The sequence below is a fragment of the Biomphalaria glabrata genome, chromosome 18 (assembly GCF_947242115.1).
Source record: "Biomphalaria glabrata chromosome 18, xgBioGlab47.1, whole genome shotgun sequence".
NCBI lineage: Eukaryota > Metazoa > Mollusca > Gastropoda > Planorbidae > Biomphalaria > Biomphalaria glabrata.
Window position 1 is genome coordinate 10,148,129 of NC_074728.1, and position 22,674 is coordinate 10,170,802.

The 22,674-nt window shown below is 36.2% G+C and overlaps 1 protein-coding gene across 2 annotated transcripts in view; it reads left to right on the top strand.

Annotated features, from left to right (window-relative positions):
* The first annotated feature begins 2,051 nt into the window (after positions 1-2,051).
* The window catches only part of LOC106061114 (tyrosine-protein kinase Fer-like), a 33,247-nt gene continuing 12,624 nt past the window's right edge, over positions 2,052-22,674 (top strand). For both annotated transcript variants that reach the window (XR_008775869.1, XM_013219177.2), the window contains exons 1-14: positions 2,052-2,214; positions 6,343-6,581; positions 6,924-7,097; positions 8,151-8,247; positions 8,824-9,019; positions 9,161-9,301; positions 11,639-11,761; positions 12,298-12,438; positions 13,658-13,826; positions 19,009-19,238; positions 20,020-20,101; positions 20,424-20,630; positions 21,560-21,736; positions 22,350-22,560. Coding sequence is in view for 1 of the 2 variants with exons in the window: in XM_013219177.2 (XP_013074631.2) it covers positions 6,363-6,581; positions 6,924-7,097; positions 8,151-8,247; positions 8,824-9,019; positions 9,161-9,301; positions 11,639-11,761; positions 12,298-12,438; positions 13,658-13,826; positions 19,009-19,238; positions 20,020-20,101; positions 20,424-20,630; positions 21,560-21,736; positions 22,350-22,560 (2,167 nt within the window). In the remaining variant the exon portion in view is untranslated. The remainder of the gene's footprint in view (positions 2,215-6,342; positions 6,582-6,923; positions 7,098-8,150; positions 8,248-8,823; positions 9,020-9,160; positions 9,302-11,638; positions 11,762-12,297; positions 12,439-13,657; positions 13,827-19,008; positions 19,239-20,019; positions 20,102-20,423; positions 20,631-21,559; positions 21,737-22,349; positions 22,561-22,674) is intronic.

Here is a 22,674-nt window from a genome sequence, read left to right on the forward strand (position 1 = left end):
CCCGGACGATGCTCATGCCTTTACCTAGACATAGATATGTTCTTGCGAGCTCTCTCCTTATGTATCTGTCACCATGGATCATTTTAAAACTACTACCATGTCTGTCATCCTTGTGAATAAACACAAGTACCGATGGTGATCACGTGGACAAACAAAAACATTATTAGTTTAATGCAACATGCACTTCACGTAAACAAATAAAATTTAAAAAAAAAAACGAACAAAGAGAACAAACCTTTGTGAATAATGTAATCTGTAAGTTTACCAAAGATAAACAAAGGCATTTCTTTTTAAATCGATCTCAAACTAGTTTGCAGATAATAATAATAATAATAAGGCTTGTCTGCGAGTCCGAAGATTAATGAGGAATGCGGTTTTTCCCGTGGCTACACAGCCTCAGCTGTGACATACATATTTTGCCACTTGTAGTGCAGGCATAACCATTGTCCACGGTGGTCGATTTAGATTTTCTTTTCGCCCTCTGCGTCTGTCCTCGGCAGCGGATTTCTTTTTGGTCTCAAATTTGTATCCTCGGCTTTTGTAAGTGACCTCCAGTCCAACTGTCTCGTTCTGAAGCCGCTGGCAAGGAGGTGCAAGTTGGCGCCTAAGCTGGTCTTTAAAGCGTTTCCGTGGGGCACCTCTGTTACGTCGACCACCTTTCAGCTCACCAAAAAAAAAAAAAAGACTGTTTTGGCATACGTTTGTCCCCCCTACGGGATACGTGCACTATCCAGCGTAACTGTCGAACCATAAGAAGATCCTCTATACTCTATACTGTACATACCGGCGTTCGCAAAGACATCGCTGTTTGTAGTGCGGTCTTGTCACTGTAAGTCCATGATGGAGCGCAAACATCTTTGGTGAAAGCTCCGCATGCCTACACAAATAAAAAATCTACCAAGCAGTGGTTCTCTCAATCTTTCTCTAGGATCTGAGATGGGTATTATACAGAAAGCAACTAAGACTACTTGATCGCTGGTACTTAACCAGTTAATCTTCGGATGCTAGGATGGATTCTTATAAATACTCTCTTCACCGAATTTCTTTCTATTAGGCTACATCAGATAACGCGTACGGAAGTCTCTTGTAGAATTTAAATAAGCATAGAGGTAATTAATACAAAAGAACAAGAAACCATAGACATAAATAAATATAGACTGGCCGATTAAAGAGTTTTATAAAACGAAAATTTGTGACTTGCAATTTTGTATACTTTATTATACAGCATTTATGAGCAGTATAAAAGTTAAGTATTCATATCTATTTCAGCCACACACCTATATATATTGTAAATAAGGAGGCAGTGTAGTTTTGTTTAATCTCTAAGAATGAAAATCATGCAATTTTTCATAATTCGGAAATCCGAATACATAGATATTATATCTGTAGGCCTACCTTGAAAACATGTATATCTAAGATATACATGTTTTCAAGTTACATGAAGTTACTTCCTTCGGCGAGTCTATATTTATTTATGTCTATGCAAGAAACTAAATATGTAATCAGATGTATCTGAAAATGTTTGTTTGTTAAAAATTAATTTTACAGAACTTCAATTTCTTAAATTAAATTGAAAATTTCCAGAAGCTCGACGTAATTATAATCTTTTGGCGCCACTCTGGGTGTGGTGCCCGGAGCATGATGCCCCCACCCCTCACACTAGACCTCTTTTCTGGGTTAGCGTGAAATTATCTTCTATTCAGATTCTGAAGGAGCATTTGAAACATTTAGATTTTAAAACAATTCAAATTAAATTATTTTTTTCTAAGCTGAAGTTCTGTGCTTATTGTAACAGCGAAAAGATTTCCATTTGCTTAGCCCATAATGTACGACATTTATTGATATGATAAAAAAAATATCAAAATAGATCTAGATCTATGTTCAGAGTAGTTTTATATCTAGACTAGAAGAATCTAGACTAGTGTTTTGTACAGCTAAGAAAACAATAACTTTTTTTTTTTGGAAATCCCGATATTTATTTTTAAACTTTTTTTTCCCCCTTGTACAATAAGTGCACATTTTCTAGTGACGTTTTCAACAGCTCCGTGAAAGCGGAAGAATAGTACGAGGAAAAGGAAAGCAGACAACAAAATATTTGTTGGTCAATAATAATGCTTGTGTGAGATCTAGATCTAATTGGATTACTTGTGTACCATGCCATTATATTACAAGAGCTTTATATTTAATGAACAGTTTGATTAATAGTTTTAAATTGTAAGTAGACCTATCTAATATCTTATCTTCAAATTTCAAATCTAGAAAAAAATCTAGTAAGTTGTACGACTGTTACAGTGTTTGAGTGTTACTAGATGAGTAGATCTAGTGTTACTGACTCACCTGTACTGATACTAGTAACTAGATCTAGTGATACTTGATAGTGATAACTGAGACTGTCACTGAGTGTGTGTATATGAATATATGATACTGTATGAGTATGAATGAATGATAATTAATGATGTATCAGTCACAGTGTAATCATTTTACTTAGAAAGTAACTTATAACTTAGATCTATCATATTCATAAAATAATCTAATAATCTAATCTATGACTTATTACTAGTCTATTAGTAAGTCCCAAAAAGCCCGTGGAGTCTGGGAGTGCATGAGGCGCCCTGACCGCACTTCCCCGTGGTGGAGGCTATCCATGCCTGAGCAAGCTATTATAGCACAGTGCAGGACAGGCCACTGTCCTGTTGGCTCATATTTCTCATGGCTATGGCCAAATTTTGATTCACGGTGCCCCTTCTGCAGGGAAGAAGAGGAAACCGTGCCTCATATTCTGTTTGACTGTCTCAGACTTGCTGATCTCCGTCTCGACAGGTCTGGGAAACCCAAAATTCTCGACCTGTATGGCGACATTTATGCACTACGCAAGACAGCAGGGTTTCTGTCCAGGGCTTTTGCAAGAGAGGATTTGAGCCTCTCAAGCCCTCACTCTAATGGAGTTTGATGATGATGATGATGATTAGTAATATTTAAAGATCTAGAAATCTATGCCTATATACTATATTATAAATATTATATTTAATATTAATCTAGATCTAGATCCATATATTATATATATATATATATATATAATATATATTATATATCTGGATCTGGATTTAGACTCGACTAGAACTAGAGTCTAGACTAGTATTAGATTAGTAGATAGTACAGTTAGTTCTAGATCTTCTAGTCATTCTAGTAGTAGTAGACTAGTAGTAAGTTAAGTATGTAGATCTGTTAATTTAATGTTATTAAATCTAGACTCTACTAGCTACTACACATTACTAATAAATAATACCCTAGCCGCTAGCCTAGAGACTCTAGAATAGATCTAATCTAGTAATAGTATTAATTAGATGATCATCATTATGATCTATCATCTAGATATCATAGATTTATCACAATTAGTTGATAACGATTAAATTATGAACTATATTGTAGTTATAGATCTAGATTACATCTAGACTAATTATAAAATACTGAAAATAATTAGATTTATAATATTCTATAATTATACTTTATAGTTCTAGACTAATGCTAATCTAGTCTGGAATCTAGATCTAGAATTGAGTCTGTACTTAAGCCTTAAGTTTTAAGCACTTTATTAAAGTAGAATCTAGATCTATTACTACTAGACTTAGATATTTATCTATCTGCTATTCTATATCTAGATTTTATAGATCTAAGATTCTAGATCTAGGTCAGAATAGTAAATCTAGAGTGGAGACTATATCTATAATATTAATATAGATCTCTAGATCTATATAGAGTACTGTTTTCAGGAAAAGGGACAAAGATGAGTAACTGGTGCCTTGCTAGCCATTGCTGGCTACCCACCTAAGAGAAGGAACAATTTCTAAATTTAAACCTCTGCTTTGCAGCTAGTCTATACCCAATCATGGGAAAGGCTTTGGGAGTCAACCCTTAGGAAAAATCAGGAGCCAGCTACACCCTGGTAGAGCCTATGATGCTGCTGACCCAAAATTGTATGAACATTTTCCACTCCTTTGGATAAATCAACTGTGTTGAGAGAGGGGAAACTCATCTGTGGGTGACATTATTCTGACCACAGATAATGCCCAGGCATTCATCTCACTCTCAGATTAATACAAACATGTGATGAGAACAACTGATTTATGGACATTGATTTTTTTTTTTGTTGGTAGGCAAAGAGACCTTATTCTGCCTATACAGTCATTTGGAGACCACTAAAAGTACTGTTGGCTTTAGCCAGATGGTTGTCTTTTTCTCTAGCCATTAACCCATTGTTGGAGACTGTGCTGCCAAAATTTGTCAACTAGTTGACAACAGTGAAGAGGTGCACATAAAAATTTCATTTCAAGCAAGGTTGAAACAAGATTGTTTTGAAATAGTGATATCTGTGGAGTTCATATTAAATGAAAAATATATTATTATTTTCTAGTGAACTTAGAAGCATTTGAAAGTATTAAATGGATTTATGAAGAGACTTTGAGTACCTACACAGTATTTATTTGAATAAAAGATACTGGTGGTGCTCTGACTTTGTTATCTACCAAATTTTACCATTTCTTTAAATAAAACCTCCTCCTTCCGTTGTCCAATTTTTCCCCTACATATATAGTATCTTCATCAAAGATAAGAAAGTTTAAAGATTATGCTGAGAAAGTTAGAAATACATGATTTGATGTACAGTCTCATTGATTAATTAAAAACATTTCTTTGTTACTATAAGGTGTCTATTAATATCTGATCTGTTAATAGTAGCAAAAAGTTATACTTCAGAAGAATGGAATACCTGCTGCCAAGTTGTTTTTTTAACCTCCCCTCCCTTAGAAGGACACTTTTGCTTTGCCTGCACCCATGGAACAAACTTTCACAGACTCCCCATTCCCCACACAGGATTGTGCCCTAGTTTTAAGTTGTTGTTTTTTTTTAATGTAAACCAAAACATCTCTCAATTGATTTTTGTGCCAAGAATTAAAAAAAAAAATGATCATAGATAAAAAAGGAAGTTATAGCATGACTTTTTTTTTCTTTTTGTTTTTTATAAATTTCCTGCATACATAATTAATTACACATCTTTATTTAAATGAGAGTACTTATCTAGTAAGAACATGCTTAAACTATTAAAGTTCAAAGGTGCTTAGTAATTTTAGGAATGTGGTATAGGAATGGGTAAAAATTCATATCTGTAGCTTCTATGTGGGAAGACTTGTGATAAGATAGCCTTTAGCTTTATATGCATAGATGATGCCATAATCATTACACTTTGTTAGATTATTTTAAAATTTATTTCCCTCAGTTTTAGAGTTACATTTAAATTATTAGTTTAATTGAATTCACTATGTGCATGCTTTTACTACATACTTGACCTCATTGATTGAGGGCTGCTCATCAGGGAAGTAAATTGCTTTTAAGTTGGCTGTTACCAGAGCTTATAGTTGTGTAAGATATCCATCACCAAGATTCAACATGCTAACATACAATGTACATCTCTGTTTGCTTGCCTTCTTTATAGTTTAGTAGGAATTGTTATGTACTTGATTTTGATGGCAATCATTGAAAAGTTAGATCTCTTGTTTTTCATCTCTCCTTCTCTCTATCTCCTCTTCTCTCTATCTCCTCTTCTCTCTATCTCCTCTTCACTCTCTCTCTCCCCACAACTTTCATTTTTCTTCCCCCTTTTTCCACTTCCTTAACTGCCTTTGTGTTTAACAACCATAAAAGAGGATGAGAAAAAAAAATTAGCATGAATATATATTTAAAATAAGGTTTGGTAGCTTAGTAAAATATCTAGACTATGGTTTGCCAGGATGTGTGATAACAAAACCTTATGTTTATATATATATATATATATATATATATATATTAGCTAAAAGTGTACCAACATATATGTATTTTACCATCACAAAAGAGATACAAGACACAGATAGCAAAGACAAACAGACACAAACACTCTTTTGTTCCCCTGTCAATCAAATCATTAAATAAGAACAATCTGGTATAAACTTTGTCACATGTAAATTATGAGTGAGTCTGGTGTGAATGTACACTTTGGTTTCTTATAGTTATAATGTTTTTTGTTTGGTGTAATGCACAAATTGTAAGACAAATTTCCATACAGACAATAAAGATTATTATTATTATTATTATATATATATAAATATGTGTGTGTGTGGGTCCACTTTTTTTAACTACTATATTAATACTTATATTATATTCAATAACAAAGCCTTTTGTATTTACATTAAATCAATATATATATCCTTGATATTATCCTTTTGGTTAAAGTGTTTTGGATGATGAAAACTAAGATTAGCATTGGGCAACTATTTAATGAATGGCTGCATTCATTTTGGTTTTTCCTTTCAGAAACTTAACCAGTCATCATCATGGGGTTTGGTAAGGACATGAAAGGAAAGCAGTCCCATGATGCCATACTTCGAATTCAAGAGGCTGAAATACGAATGCTGGAGACTGTGCAGCAGTTCATCACTCACCGGGTGGATAATGACAAAAAGTATATCGCAGGTCTGGGTAAGATGCTTCACACTGCCATGAGGTCCTCGGCTGATAATACAGAATTTAAAGAGTGCTGTAGTGTTTTCAAGGTATTAAAATTTATTTTTTCTCTGCCTATTAGAATGTATTGATATTTCTAAAGTAAAATGTTTGAAAATTTACTTATCAAATCTGTCTAGTGTCTTTTTTTTCTGGGCTCCAAGTTTTTTAATTTTTATTTTTGTGTTGAGTGGAAATCAGCAAAGGTTGCTGAATGCTAAATTGTTTTCAGACTGTTAATTTTATAGATTTCTTTCAAGTTTTAAACTTACATAACATGATAAACATCATACATACTGAAAAAAAAATTAAATGTGACCTGACTAAATGATTTCATGTAACCATGCATCTTCTTTCCATATGAGTATATTAAGTACATTTTTGTTTTCCAGGCTTGGGATGTCATACTGAAGGAGACTGAGAATCTGATGAAGGCTATACGTGTCAACACTGATCACTTGTCCACAAACACTCTGGACGTATTATCACTTCTAATCAATGACAAGAAACAGGCTCGGAGAAAGTACATGGAGGAACGCCATAGGTTGGAGAATAACTTTAACAGAGTGAGTTGATTTAATTTTTTTTACTTGTTTAGTCAGGTTATCAGAGTATCTAAGAATTTTCAAAGTGACACCCCTGTAATTTTTTATGTGGTGAAATAATATTGACATAATGTACTTAATTATTGAAATATTTGGGTTGCTGCTTACCCTCCTGATTTGAATCTTGCAGTAAAATGTTTTTGGTGTACAGATTTTGATTTCAACATGGATAGATTTTTATCTGTTTGTTCAAAGTTTTAATTATTTTGTTAGTTTCTATTTTTGTATGTCCTAAATATTATTTTTCATCTGTTTGAAAAGAAAGCATTCCTGTTAACATCCTGTCAATTTTTTTTAACCAGTCAGTGATTTGTCAACATAAGACTTAATTTTAACACATTTTGGTCTCTTCAGTATATTTTGCTTACCAATGTCTTTATGAAAAAGAAAAAAAAAACAAGTTTATTTGATAGTTAATGTGTTGTAACTTAAAGTTTTAGATTACTCCATTGCAAGTTTCTTTTTTATATAGTTTTGTAGAGTTTGAACAAGGTGGAAACAAATGTGTTCAAATGTTGATGTTATCACAAAGACAAAAATAAATTATCTAATTCCTAGCACCAACAATGCCATGGTAGTGTAGACAATAAAATTGATCTCTGTTTTCTGTGTTCATGGTATAAACTAAATGAAAATAAATGGCTAAACACAGTACAATCTCAAAGCACAGTACTAGCAGTACATACAGGAAGCACAGTGCTGGCAAGTAGCAATACATACAATCTCAAAGCACAGTACTAGCAGTACATACAGGAAGCACAGTGCTGGCAAGTAGCAATACATACAATCTCAAAGCACAGTAGTAGCAGTACATAAAATCTCAAAGCACAGTGGTAGGAGTACATACAATCTCAAAGTCAGTGCTAACAGTACTAGCAGTACATACAATCTCCAAGCCCAGTGCTAGCAGTACATACAATCCCATTGTTTTATTATACAATAATATTTCCTTTTTGTTTTGGACTACAATCAAATAATACATTATGCTTCACTTTGTTCTGCATCCTGCTGTAGGTTCAGGGAACATTAGAAAAAAATAGGTCAGAGTATTCCAAGTGTGTGGACAGAATGGTGACAGACAGGAATAAGTTTCTGGAGCAGCGTTCAAAAAGTAAGTCTGATGGTAGAAAGTAGTCACAGTAGTGTTTATCTATAAAGGTTTCCATTTTACTCTTCAAATTTCAAATCTTCTTGCTTTCCTTGGCTACACTTAGCTTAATTTGGTCTCTTAGTAAGGCCAAAGAAACAGATGACCTCAACATCATCTGCCCTATAGACCGCATGGTCTGAAAGGGTTACTTTACTTCCTTTTTTTATATGATCTTTTGATTGTTGGTCAGTGATATTGACAGTCCAGGCTTGGAACCCTGGCTGTGCCACCCCCGCTGTCCTGTGGGAGGTTTGGGCTAGTATGTAATTAATTATCTTCAAATCTGAAGGAACATTCGACACATGTAAAATGTATTTTCTATCTTGTTGCTTTAATTACCATTATCATGCTTATTGTCTGCTACTACTTAAAAGAAATAAAAATTGCAAGTTTTGTCTTATTTACCTACGTAGTTGATTCTAACCACGGGTTGTAGTGATCTGTTGTGAACTGATCAAATTCTCTTATATTTTGATTTTTCCATTTTAATTTGAACTGATCAACTTCTTTTATACTTTGATATTTCCATTTTGATAGGTAATAAAGTGAGAACAAAGCTAGATGAGTCGAAGGCCAGGTTCTTTCGGTCTACTGTTCAACTCCACAAACTCCACAATGACTACATCCTGTCGATTCGTGCGGCACAGGAGCACCAAACCATGTATTTAGACTCTGCCCTTCCTGCTGTGCTAGACTGTCATCAAGATTGCCAGGAGACATTAGTACACAAAACGTGAGCTCTGTCAATTCTTTTTTTTTTTTCAGTGAATCCAAGTTTCGGTTTAATGATCTTTTTTTCTTTTCTTTTTTTTTAGGTCTCTACCTTTTATTTTCTTTTTTTACTTGCATATTGTCAAATGTGTTCTTTTTGCAGAAAATTTGTTCTTGAGGATTACTTACGACACACTGACACGTGTAGCAAAGACTACCAGTCTGTTGTAGCCAGTATAGGAAGCGCCATCCATGCCATAAGACCAGGAGAGGAGTATTCTGGCACTTTCATAGAGCTGAACAAGTGGGTAGCACTGTAACTTGTTAGTGTTTAGTCATATTGGGTGGTGAGTTGAGCTGTACAAGTGGGTATCACTGAAGCTTGTTAGTGTTTAGTCATATTGGGTGGTGAGTTGAGCTGTACAAGTGGGTATCACTGAAGCTTGTTAGTGTTAAGTCATATTGGGTTGGTGAGTTGAGCTGTACAAGTGGGTATCACTGAAGCTTGTTAGTGTTTAGTCATATTTGGTTGGTGAGTTGAGCTGTACAAGTGGGTATCACTGAAGCTTGTTAGTGTTTAGTCCTTTTTGGTAGGTTAGTTGAGCTGTACAAGTGGGTATCACTGAAGCTTGTTAGAGTTTAGTCATATTTGGTTGGTGAGTTGAGCTGTACAAGTGGGTATCACTGAAGCTTGTTAGTGTTTAGTCCTATTTGGTTGGTGAGTTGAGCTGTACAAGTGGGTATCACTGAAGCTTGTTAGTGTTTAGTCATATTGGGTTGGTGAGTTGAGCTGAACAAATGGGTATTATTTATGGCTGAAGCTTGTTACTGTTTAGTCATATTGGGGTTGGTGAGCTAAAGTAGCTTTAAGGACTACTCGCATTTTCCACAATATTCTTGCTTGTTATTTAAAGCGGGTTTATTTTTTTCTAACAGTTCAAATATAAGTTTACATATTAACTCTTTCTCTCCATAATTATTTTCCACATTCTGACAGAATTATTCATTTTGCTCATATATTTCACTACCCTGTTATGATTAAACTTAAATAACTTTTTTGTTTGTTATCAGAAAATGTTATATTTGGTATACAACTAAAGGAGAATGCATGCCCTTTTTAGATAATTTAAATTGATGTATATAAAACCAAAATAAAAGGTTTTTTTTGGAAAATGAAACTAAAAATAAAAATTCATGACTGTGGGCTATTGTCCCATAAGACTAGATCTAGACATGATCGAGGTAACATTTTATTATTCATATTGAATATTGAGTCATTTTTATGATAGTTATTTATATTTTCACAAAACTTAATATAAAACATTTATACATTTATGTTAATTGTCCTGAGGTCACATCCCTATACAAATTTAATATAGAAAAATAGAGCCTTTTTTAGCCACCACTCTTTTAAAAAAAAATTTTTTTTGTAAAAACGTAATGGAAATTTAAAAAATATTCCTTTTACTTTTTACCAAAGGGAAACAAATCAAGATTTATTTATAAGCAATTAGAACCATTTTGTTAGGAAAGAATGCAAAACAACTGACTTTTTAAAATCGACGATAGTATCGTTGATTAGGATCCAGAATGGGGTAAAATCAACGACAATATTGTTGATTAGGAGAGAAAGAGTTAAAGAACACATTAAACAATTCCCTAGCATATTGAAAGCTTATAGCAACATTTGAAGTGAATAGAAAGCAGTAATATTGATGTCCTGTTTGTTTAAAGTGAGATATTCTTTTTTTAATAACTTAAATATACATTCTCAATCATTTTTTTTTTCCAATTTGCAATTATATGTATATGCCATCGTTAATCTATGTAGTACACTAAATTCTTATCTTTAGTTTAATGTTTTTAAAATGTTATATGTTTAATATAAAACAATAAATTTGAAATATCAAATGAATCTTTGATTGATTGCAACATTTAAATATATAATCTCAATTTCATGTTCATCATTTAAACAAATTATTCTTATTGCATCTGATTTTGGCACAAATACACTGTCAAGCCTTGTTACCTTAAAGTCTCTTATATTGATCTATAGATAATTTTAAAGTGTAGCTTAGGGACATGGTGGCTGGAAGGTAAAGCACTTGACTTCTGAACCAAGGGGTATCAAGTTTGAATTCTGGTGATCACTGGGATTCAATTCTGGATTTTTAGGATACCTAACTAACGATGGGGAATTAAAGGCGGTTGATTATGGTGCTGGCCACATGACAGCCTCGTTAACAGTTGACCCTAGAAGTAGAGGAGCTTCCCATTATTTGACCTTATTAATTGCAAGGTCTGAAAGTGGTACCTTACCTTCACCCCTTTAGTCCCTTCTGAATTAAATTTGTGGTTTGGTTGAATTTGATCAAAAAGTTGCCTACTAATTCAGTAAAATGAAGTTTGAAAGTATATTAAGTTCTCTATTTAACCATTTGGATCTCAATAAGTTCAGTAGAAGAAAGTTTGAAACTAAATTGATCAATTAATAAAGATCAACTGTTTAGTCCTTGACATTACATTCAGTAGAATTTTATCTTACAAAAATATATCTTATTTTTACTTAAAATATAGAGCTCTTCAACTGAGTGAATTTTAGAAGCACACTCCCTAATCTTTTCTTGTCTTAACTCTTTAGATCTCCTGCAGCACCTCCTACAGAGTTTGTGTTTGACTCCAGACTGCTAGATAATTACCAAGGCTCTTTAAAACCCAATGTGATAGAAATCAATGACCTAACTGTGGAGTCTTTACATCAAAGGTAATTTATTTGTCTGTTTTCCAAGTTATTGGTATTTGTGTATTTCTAATTTAGCTTTAACGCTGATAGTTTTAAACCAAAAACAAATTGTGGTTGGTTTATGTGGTATTCTTCCTAATTTGGGATGTCCAAGTTTAAAGCAAAATAATTTTTATTATTGAATAGAATTCTGAATCGTATCATTAAGTAGTGAATATGTCCCAGTTATAAAAGCACCATAATTTACTTTTTTTTTTTTTTTAATCTCCATATTGTCTTTTTTTTTAAATTGAGTATTTTTGGCCTTTTGAAGAACACCCATTGTAAAGTCATGGTGGCCTTAATGAAAGACAAACAAATCTAAGTGGCAGAACTAAAGCAATAATATAAAAAAAATTGTTATAGTATAAGTTTTTTTTTATATAACATCCCCCTTTTTTTTTTATTAAAAATTAATGAAATAAAAGTATAGTTCTTTGTGTTTTTTCTAACAGTATGTCTAAGTTGATTGAGGCCAAAAAAAAAAGTACAGTATTCTTTGTTTTGTTTTATCTCAGTATGTCTAAGTTGATTGAAGAGATTGATGAAACAAAAGCTCAGTTGTCTAGGATCAATACTGATCAGCAACAGGAAGCTATGGATGTACACAAGCTGGCAGCCAGGTTAACAGAAAACCCAATATTAGACAATGTAGTCAAGTAAGTTAGAAGTATGGTTTTGTATTTCATATCATTCCTTTAGTTTATTTAATCAAATAAGTCTAGGAACAACACTGTCACTGCTTTCGAAATGAGCCTTTTCATTTATGAGTTCTCCCTCTGCTATACATTGTGGGCACCTGAAATTTTATTATTAAACTGTATCCAAACTGTTCCCAGTCACTTCATCCCCATTCACTTCATCCCCGGTCACATCATCCCCCGTCATTTCATCCCCGGTCATTTCATCCCCTGGTCACTTCATTCTGCGGTCACTTCATCCCCCGGTCATTTCATCCCTAATTAAATATTTTAGCATACCTATGTACATGGTCGCAGACAGCGTGGCAGAGGAGATAACTATGCTTCAGCTTTATTCCCTCCAAGTACATGGAATAAATACCTGGACGTAATCAGTGGCGTTGCGCGAACGAATAACGCTGTGGAGGGTTGGCATCACGCCCTCCAATCTCTATTTTCATGCCACCATCCAACTATGTGGACATTTCTAGATGGTCTATGAAAGGATAGTCAGTTGCACAAGGCATCAGTTTTACAGGCTAGCACCGGCACTGAAGAACGCCCAAGGAAGAAATATGCAACACTGGCTAAGAGAATAACAAACATTGTTCATCAATATGAATCGATGGATTGTCTTCTGTACTTACAATCGATAACTTATCTATCTTACTGATGTAGATGAACACAAAAACACTTTTTTTACATTATCTCTTTATTTTTACATGCTAAATTTTTATAGTTTTTAATGGCATTTAATTTTAATTTTTTTCTAATCCAAAGTGTTACAATTTTGTCATTTAAATAAAAAAGGAATACATTAAATATTGCTCATTTAATACTTTTTAAAATTACAATTAGTTAGATAAAATGATCAGATGATGAAAATATCAGGGGATGAAATGACCGGGGGATGAACTGACCAGGGATGAAGTGACCGGTCACCATCCAAACTATCCCACTTTCAAAACACACACTAACAAATCTACTAAAAGAAAAAAACAAAACATATAACAAATACAGCAGAGGTAACTCATATAATTTATATATTTAAAAAAAAAAAAAAATCATATCGTTCATAAAAATGTTGAACTTTAAGCCTCAAGATCCTCACTCATACTTCACCTCTCTCCCTATTGCTTAAGTCTTGAGAAGGAGTTGGCCTTCTAGTATTGTAACTCGGCTACTTTATCATTTTCAGCTATATAGAGAAAAGGGCGCAGTCAGAAAACCACACCAGAGAAATTTTAGAGCTGGAAGGAAACAAGAGGAAACTGGAGAATCTGGTGGAAGTTATAAAACAACCTTTAGACCAGCTGGGAAACAATCCTCCTCCCCCAGCCTCAGATGTACAGGATGTAGGAGAAATAGTAAGTAACTCATTCATATCTAGACCCCAAGTTTGTCCAATTTAATTAAACTGTGGCAATAGCAGCTAAAAGAATATTCATTACAAGGCAAATGACTCAAATATCACTTTTCATATTTTCATATATACCTGCCGCATGCCATTAGGAGTACTTTATAGACAATGGGAGCTTAACCCCATTGACACCCCTGGCCATGACAACCAAGATTCTAGAAAAATCTAGATCTATCTATTATAACTTATAAATATGAATCAAATAAATGATTAAATCAGCTCCAAAAACAGAATAAATATGGCTGGGCTCATTAGCATAGACTTAGCCTAAGGCTATTGCACTATTGCCTAAATTTGTGTAAAATGATAGTAATACTTATTAGTAATAGTAAACTAAATCAGTTTATCATAATGATAATCATGCTTAAAGATCACTCATTTATTAATAATAAATGCTAGTTCAGTCAGTTATCCGACTCAGTTGAGTCACAGTCAGTAGTCCTGAGTAGTTGCTAGTTTCAAAAAAGTTTGAACTTTCATATTAAATATCAAAATAAAGATTTAATTTAAAATTTAATGATCACAAAAACAGCGAGTGTCCGAATTCATTTAGATCTAATGTCCGGATTAAAAAAAACTACTTTAGACTATATAATGATAATAATCTAATAGATCTCTTACTACTCTTAGTGATAGTCTTTGGTCTTAGAATTAGATAGATCTAGATTTTTCTAGAATCACAAATCTCAAAGAGTCTCAAATAGCCTCTGACAACTAAGTCCAGCACCTGGCCTGCTCGTGTGGCTTAGATATTAAGCCCGGCGAAACTGCTCTTACTAACAGGTGAAGGGGTGAAGGCGGATACCTGGCGCCACAAAACCGGGAGCTTCGGGCAGATGGAGCTCGTCAGCCTAGTAAGGCAGTTCATCTAGGAGAGGGGTACTCTGACTTCAAACCCCCGCTGCCTTGCGGTACTGAGGCTTCAGGAGACAACCTCGAGGCGTTGGGAGTATCAGCTACGAAATTCCCTCCGGCAGCTTCTGCAACTGAGTTGGTGCCAAATGTAATTCGATGCGTTCCTTTGGATCACATCAGCAAGGTCGAGAGAGGGATCATGACGCATGGGCCACCCATGACCCCTTTATCCAAGGCCCAGGAATGCGCCCCGGAGAGGAAACTCTGGTGCTGCTGCAAAGCGGCTAAAACAACACGGGAGACAACAGTTACGGGTTATAAGTCCAACTTGATTGGCGTAATGTATGGACGCCACGGGTTGTCTCTGACGGTGGGAGAGGTCTTCGCGCCTCACTGATCAGCTACCGCCCGCCTCAACCTGGGCAGCCCCCAGTCAGTTAGGTGCTGATCCGCCACAGCCTGCCTGCTCTAATGGGTGCTTAGAGCTTAGTTTAAAACGACAAGTAGGCTGGAAACTTGCACCAAGCAACAAAAGAAGAAAAATTAAACTGAAAAAGAAAATCCCTGTCATGCGACTGGCCACTTGGAATGTCAGGACAATGTGTCCTGGTCTCACTGATGATCTAAGGCAGATCGACGATGCAAGGAAGACGGCAGTTATAAACAACGAGCTAAAAAGGCTACATATTGACATTGCAGCCCTGCAAGAAACCCGACTGGCCGAAAATGGCATGCTCCGCGAGACTGACTACACTTTCTTTTGGAAAGGGAAAGCACAGGATGAGACTCGAATACATGGTGTGGGCTTTGCTGTCAAGAACAGTCTTCTTCCCATGATAGTCCCTCCAGTTGGTGGCTCGGAACGGCTACTAAGCATAAGTATGATGACAGCATCTGGAAAAGTCACTCTAATTAGTGCCTATGCCCCCACACTATGCTCGCTTCAGGAGGACAAAGACAAGTTCTATGAAGACCTCAAAGAAGCCATTGCAAACATTCCTCAAAAAGAACATATGATCCTTCTAGGTGACTTCAATGCCAGAGTAGGATCAGATCACACTACCTGGCCAGACTGTCTTGGGCTTTTTGGAATCGGAAAGATGAATGAGAATGGACAAAGACTGCTTGAATTCTGCACATACCATAAGCTCTGCATTACCAACACATACGTCAGAACAAAGCCACAGCACTGTGTCTCATGGAGGCACCCTAGGTCTGGGCACTGGCACCAGCTGGATATGATACTGACACGAAAAAAGGACATTGGAAATATACTGCTGACACGTAGCTACCAAAGCGCGGATTGTGATACTGATCATACTTTAGTGTCCTGCCGGACAAGACTGCTGCCAACTAAGATCCACACTTCACAGGGAAAAAGAAAATCACGCCTGAATACTACTAACACAAAAAATTCTGATCTTTGCACCGAATTTGAGAACAAATTAGAGGAAGCTTTTAAAAACTTCTCTGTGACTGAGGTAGAAAAAAGCTGGACGTTTATGCGTGATACAATCTACCAAACATCATCACTGGTCTTTGGAAACAAAACCAAGAAAAGCGAAGACTGGTTTGAAGCTAGTCTACCAGAAATGGAAACTGCCACTACGAACAAGAGAGCAGCCATGCTAATCTACAAGAAGGATCCCACCCCAAGCAACTTAAAAAGGCTCAGAGCTGCACGTAACAATGCCCAAAGAGTAGCGAGACAATGTGCTAACAAATACTGGCAGGAGCTATGCGAAGCTATTCAATCTTGTGCCGACTGTGGTAACATAAGAGGACTATATGAGGGCATGAGAAAAGCCTTTGGACCTCACACCAGCAAGTGTGCTCCGCTCAAGTCAAAAGATGGCTCAATCATCAGCGATCGTGCGCTGCAAATGGAACGATGGGTAGAACACTATGCAGAACTCTACCAGATTGAAAACGCCATCTCACCAAATGCTGTTTCCAACTTCCCATCACTTCCAGTTTTGACGGAATTAGATGAAACGCCCTCAGTAAAGGAGCTGAGCATTGCCATTGACATGCTTGCACATGGGAAAACACCCGGAGGAGATGGCATTCCTGCTGAAGTAATTCAGGCTGGAAAACATGCCCTAATCAAACCACTCCATGAACTGCTAAGCTTGTGCTGGGAACAAGGAATGGTCCCCCAGGAATTGAAAGACTCCAACATTGTTACAATTTATAAAAATAAAGGCGACCGCTCTGATTGTAACAATTACAGAGGCATCTCACTGCTTAGCATAGTCGGAAAGGCTTTTGCTAGAGTATTACTAAAGCGATTACAGATCCTGGCAGATCGTGTTTATCCAGAGTCGCAGTGTGGCTTTAGGGCAGGTAGATCTACAACAGATATGATTTTCTCTCTGCGGCAGCTACAGGAGAAGAGCAGAGAACAAAAGCAGCCCCTCTTCATAGCTTTTATTGATTTGACCAAGGCCTTTGACCTTGTTAGCAGAAGCGGTCTGTTTGCTGTACTAGAGAGAATCGGCTGCCCAAATAAGTTAAGAAAACTAGTGTCAGCTTTTCACGAAAATATGCAGGGCACCGTTCAGTTTGAAAGTTCTTCCTCCAGGCCATTCTCCATTAAGAGCGGTGTAAAACAAGGATGTGTACTGGCCCCTACACTATTTGGCATCTTCTTCTCAGTCGTACTATCCAGTGCTTTTAAATCCCTGGAAGACGGAATATACATCCATAGCAGATCCGATGGAAGGCTCTTTAACCTGGCACGTCTTAAAGCCAAAACGAAAAGGCGTCGTATCTTGATAAGGGAGCTGCTGTTTGCAGATGACGCGGCACTCGTATCTCACTCACAAGGAGGTCTACAGAAGCTAGTGAACGCCTTAGCAGCTGCTTGTCAAGAGTTTAGCCTTACTATAAGTCTCTCCAAGACCGAAATCCTGGCACAAGACGTCGCAGAAATACCTATAATACAAATTGGGAACCACACCCTTTCAGTGGTGCAGGCTTTTACCTACTTGGGTTCAACAATTGTCAGTAACCTAGACTTAGACATCGAGCTGACAAAAAGGATAGGAAAAGCTACCACAGCATTGGCAAAACTCTCCAAGCGCGTCTGGGAAAATGGTAAATTGACCACAGCGACCAAAATCCTAGTCTACAACGCCTGTGTTGTGAGCACTCTCCTTTATGGCAGTGAAAGCTGGTCAACATACATATACCAAGAGCACAGATTGAATAGTTTCCACTTGCGCTGCCTGAGACGCATAATGGGCATCTCTTGGAGGGACCATGTCTCCAATCAGGAATTTTTGAGATTGGCCAATATGAACAGCATGTATGCTCTCCTGACACAAAGAAGATTACGCTGGCTCGGACATGTCACCCGCATGCCAGATGGTAGAATCCCGAAAGATATCTTATATGCTGAGCTTGTGGAAGGAGTCAGACCCAAGGGCCGCCCAAGACTAACATATAGAGATGTCTGCAAGCGAGACATGAGAGCCTCAGGCATCAGTGAAAGTATGTGGGAAAACATAGCCAAAGACCGGAGTGCATGGAGACAGACTGTGCGTGCTGGGACAACCCTTGCTGAGAACAAAAGAATTGAAGCGGCTTTAATCAAGAGGGAAAAAAAGAAAGCTGCCCTGTCTGCTAGCCCTAAATCAGAGGCATACACATGTACGAATTGTGGCAAAGTCTGCCGTTCTAGAATTGGCTTGATTAGCCACACCAGATTCTGCCCCGTCTCAAGATTAAGCCAAAACCAGTGACTCACTTGGGCGCATCCATTGCCTTTCGAGACAAAAGGAGCCATATATATACCTGCCATTCTTCTAAGTACTGTGTCATTTCTGTAGCTTTTTTTTTTGTTTCTACATTTCCACTCTCTTTTTCATCTTTTCATATATACATGCCTTTGTGGAATTTCATTTTTTAGTACTCTTTATAAGTCCAATGAGAACCCTTTTTTTTTAAGAATTGTAAATAAGAAATACCACCATGTTGTGATTTAGCTGAATGTACTGACTTCATATTCTGGCAGAGATTGGCATTTTTTTAGTACCTGACATCTGCTTGAGATACTTAGTTGTCTGGTCATAAAATCCTTATAAACCATTGCTTACTAAAACTAGTGTTAAAGATATTTTTCTTCTGTTAGCATAGCTTTGATTCAGATGCATTCATTGTCAATTTTGAACTCGTTAGACAATTTGTAAACAGTTTTAATAAAATACTTTGTCTGTAAATCAATTTACTTGTGAGTAAATTTGTTTTAATATTTGTTTTTTAATTTCAAGTCCAATCAGGACAACATGTCATTGAACAGTGGTGTGTCAGCCTCGCCCTCAACATCGACATTTGGGCAACAGAGAGCAGCTATCAAAGGTGCCCTGTCCAAGATAATGCCCAAGAAGAAGAGCCACAGTCACTCTGGTGGTGGAGACGACGATGACAACAGCAGTACAATCAGTGAGGATGGTGACAATAAGGCAGAGGTCAGAAAGAAAAACCACAATAGCTATGAGAGGTAATGTGCTCGTTTGGATAGATGTCTTGAGTCTTCTCTAACCAATGTAAAGCCACTTGGAAAAAGAAGTGTCAAAAAGAACAGCCTAATTAAGAAACTCTGTATATAATACTTTTATAATAGCTCATAATTTATAAAATCTTAAGTGGAGTTGTAAAGAGACCTTAAAAAAAAGTAGAGTCCCCTTCCAGACCATGGGGTCTATAGAGTAGATTATATAAAGGTCATCTTATTAAGTGGCCCATTATTACTATGATATTTATAAAAAATAATTTGATATTTTTGTTTATTTTGAAATATTTGGAAGTAGTTTGGAATAGAATTTTTTTTTCAATACATAGTTGGACAGCATTTGTGTTGGCCTACATTCTAGTTGACTGAATTCTTAATATAAGTGTAGCACAAAGATTGATAAACTACTAAATGAAAGATATGTTGGTTTTTTATTGGTTTTTTTTTTTTTTTGGTGGGGGGGGGGGCAGAATAGAACAAGTTTAAAGTGATAAAAAGGGTGGCTTAGTAGTCAAGTGCTTGGCTTCCAAACAAAGGAGTCACAAGTTCTAATCCTGTGAAGATTGGGATTTTGAACCTCTGAATTTTCGCCATGTGTCCACCCAGCTCTGTGGCATTCTTGTTAGTGCTGTTAGTTATAGAAACTTATGAGCTTGACATCATCATCATAGACTGCAAAGTCTAAGGGACCTTTTTATGCATTATAATTAAAACAATAAGTCAAATTGAAAATAAAACTATTGTTAAATAACACACATTGTTTCTTCAGATCTGAACAATTTCTGAAGCCTAGCAATGGACCAGATTCTAGGATGTCTATGGTTAAAATGAGAGAGGAAGGGCTTTTAGTGGTGAGTATTAGGGAAGGCTTCTGAAATGGTAAAAAAAAATAATTTTTTATTGCCATTAAGAAAATAAAGATAAATCTGCTTTAAAAAAGTAAAAAAAAAATGTTCTTGGTGTTTGATCACTAAAGTTAGATAAGAGATTTTATTGGGTCACAATATCTCTTGGTTGAATAGGAGTTGAATGTAAACAAAAACAAGCATCATCTTAAATTCCTCATTAGCACGAAATTGTTTCATCAATCAGCTTTTTTTTTCTTTTTCACTTTTTATAATAATAGAATTTATTGGTGTTCCACAAAGCATTCATGAAAATGTGTTTTGCCAGGATCTGGATGCGACTGAGGCCAAGGGACGAATGGCTGATGAGGAGTGGTTCCATGGTGTCCTGCCCCGAGAGGAAGTCCAGAGATTGCTGGTTAATGACGGTGACTTTCTGGTCAGGGAGTCTAAGAACAAAAAAACTAATGAGACTCAATTTGTGCTGAGCGTGTTTTGGAGTGGACATCGTCATTTTATCATCCAGTATGGGCCGGTGAGTAAATTGGCATCATTGTCTTAATAACTAATTCCATTGGAATGCACTAAGAGAATGCCAATATTTCTCTCTCTAAGCTTGCTTGCACTGGGCAAAAGTCTTGTGGTCAAGGGTTGTGCATGTGGCCTCCCTTACCTTTTCCTTTTAGTGCCATACAAATCTAGGGCATTTTGTTTAAAGCTAGAAGGCAACCTTGTATCCTTAAGTCTTTGGGTTTAAATCCTGGCTACTGGGAGGACACCTAGTACTCAGTTATTCCCATGCATTCCAGTTTACAGCACCCCTGACAGTTTTAACTAAGATTAGCAGTTGACACAATATTTAATTATTTATCTCATAGCACTTCACAACAAGTGTTAACTTATCAAGCATTTAATTGATTAATTAATATATACAATGATATGATAAAGGTTACACAATGAATCAATAATTATACAATCACTCAATGCTCGTGTAGTGTTTCTTGAGTTATTACAATTTAAGACTAAGACTGCTTTATTTATCCTTAAGGAAATTTGTTGTGATTACAAGGACTCTTTTTTTTTTAATATAAAGACAACAGAACATACACATAAATAGAACAGACACAACATAAAGAGTTCATTCAGCGACTACACACAGGCATCTTTGTCCTTTTAGTGTTTTCTGATGAATGAGTGGCAATGATATAGTCTGACCGAATAAGGAAGGAACGAATTTTTTTTATTCCCGCACCTTAGATAGCATGTTCATTAAACACTATGCACATCTCCTCTTGGCTTGTACTGGTCAATATAGTCAAAACCCAGATAAGTCTCTCAGCTGACCCAAATATTGGCCCCAAGCTGGTTCCCTAAAACAATAAAGACAAAAGCTAATAAAAGCTATTAAAAAAAAAAAAACCCTTGTACATTTTGTTAAGCATAAGTTCTTTCTCATTCAACTAGGACAAAGGTTGGCATTTTGAAGGCCACGCCTACCCAACCATCAGAGAGCTTGTTTTACGTCAGCATGAATCTCAAGCTCCTGTTACAACCAAGTCTGGTGCCATCCTGAAGAAGCCAATCCTTCGGGAGTGGGAGCTTTTGAATGACGACATCGAGCTAAAGATGAAAATTGGCACTGTGAGTAAACTCAAACTTTTTTTTTCACATTAATTTTTATTAAAGAAAGATAAAAGGCTGGTATCACTAAAATATTCTTGGATACATCATTGATGAGTCTTAATATACACAAATTGTTCACACAGCATGTAACTTTGAGTTTGGTATAAAGTTTGATGTTTAGTGCTTGGGGTTAAGTTTAAGGTTAGAGCATCATGGGGTTGTGTTGCGCTGTGAATACTGGCGCACAAATTGCAGATGACAAAGAGAGCAGTGCTGGAAGAAGAAAAGCGTCAAAGAAAAAAGAAGTAAGGCCAATGACACTAGCTCCAGCTGAAAAAAACTGCTCTGTGTGCAGCCAAACATTCTGTGCTCACTTAGGTCACAAAACCCCAGTGCAAAGCCCTCAGCCCCCTGGAAGACAAAAGTGGTCATCATTGAACCACTATGGACAAACTATGTAGGGTTAGAATTAAGATAATGATTTTGGTTGATGGTCATTTTAGGGCTGTTGTAAGGTTTAATATTGTATATCATTAATTTTCTGAATAGTCATTTACATATCTTGTTTTAAGCATTGGCATGTCACACACTTCTTCTAAAGACTCAAACAGTTTTTTGTTTTCACATGCAGGGAAACTTTGGGGAAGTGTACAAGGGAATCTACAAGAAGACAATGGAGGTGGCTGTGAAGACCTGCAAGGACACTCTGACAGAAGATCAGAAGATCAAGTTCCTCCAGGAGGGAAGGATCTTGAAGCAATACAAGCATCCCAATATAGTCCGCTACATTGGCATTGCCGCCCAGAAGCAGCCAGTCATGATAGTCATGGAGTTCATTCCAAGTGAGCATCTTCCAACAAGAAACTAATCTTCAATTAAATGGGTTTTTTTTTTCAACTCATTCACTACTTCATCTCCTTTGTTCTCTGCTCTACTTTATCATTCTGTGAGGTTCA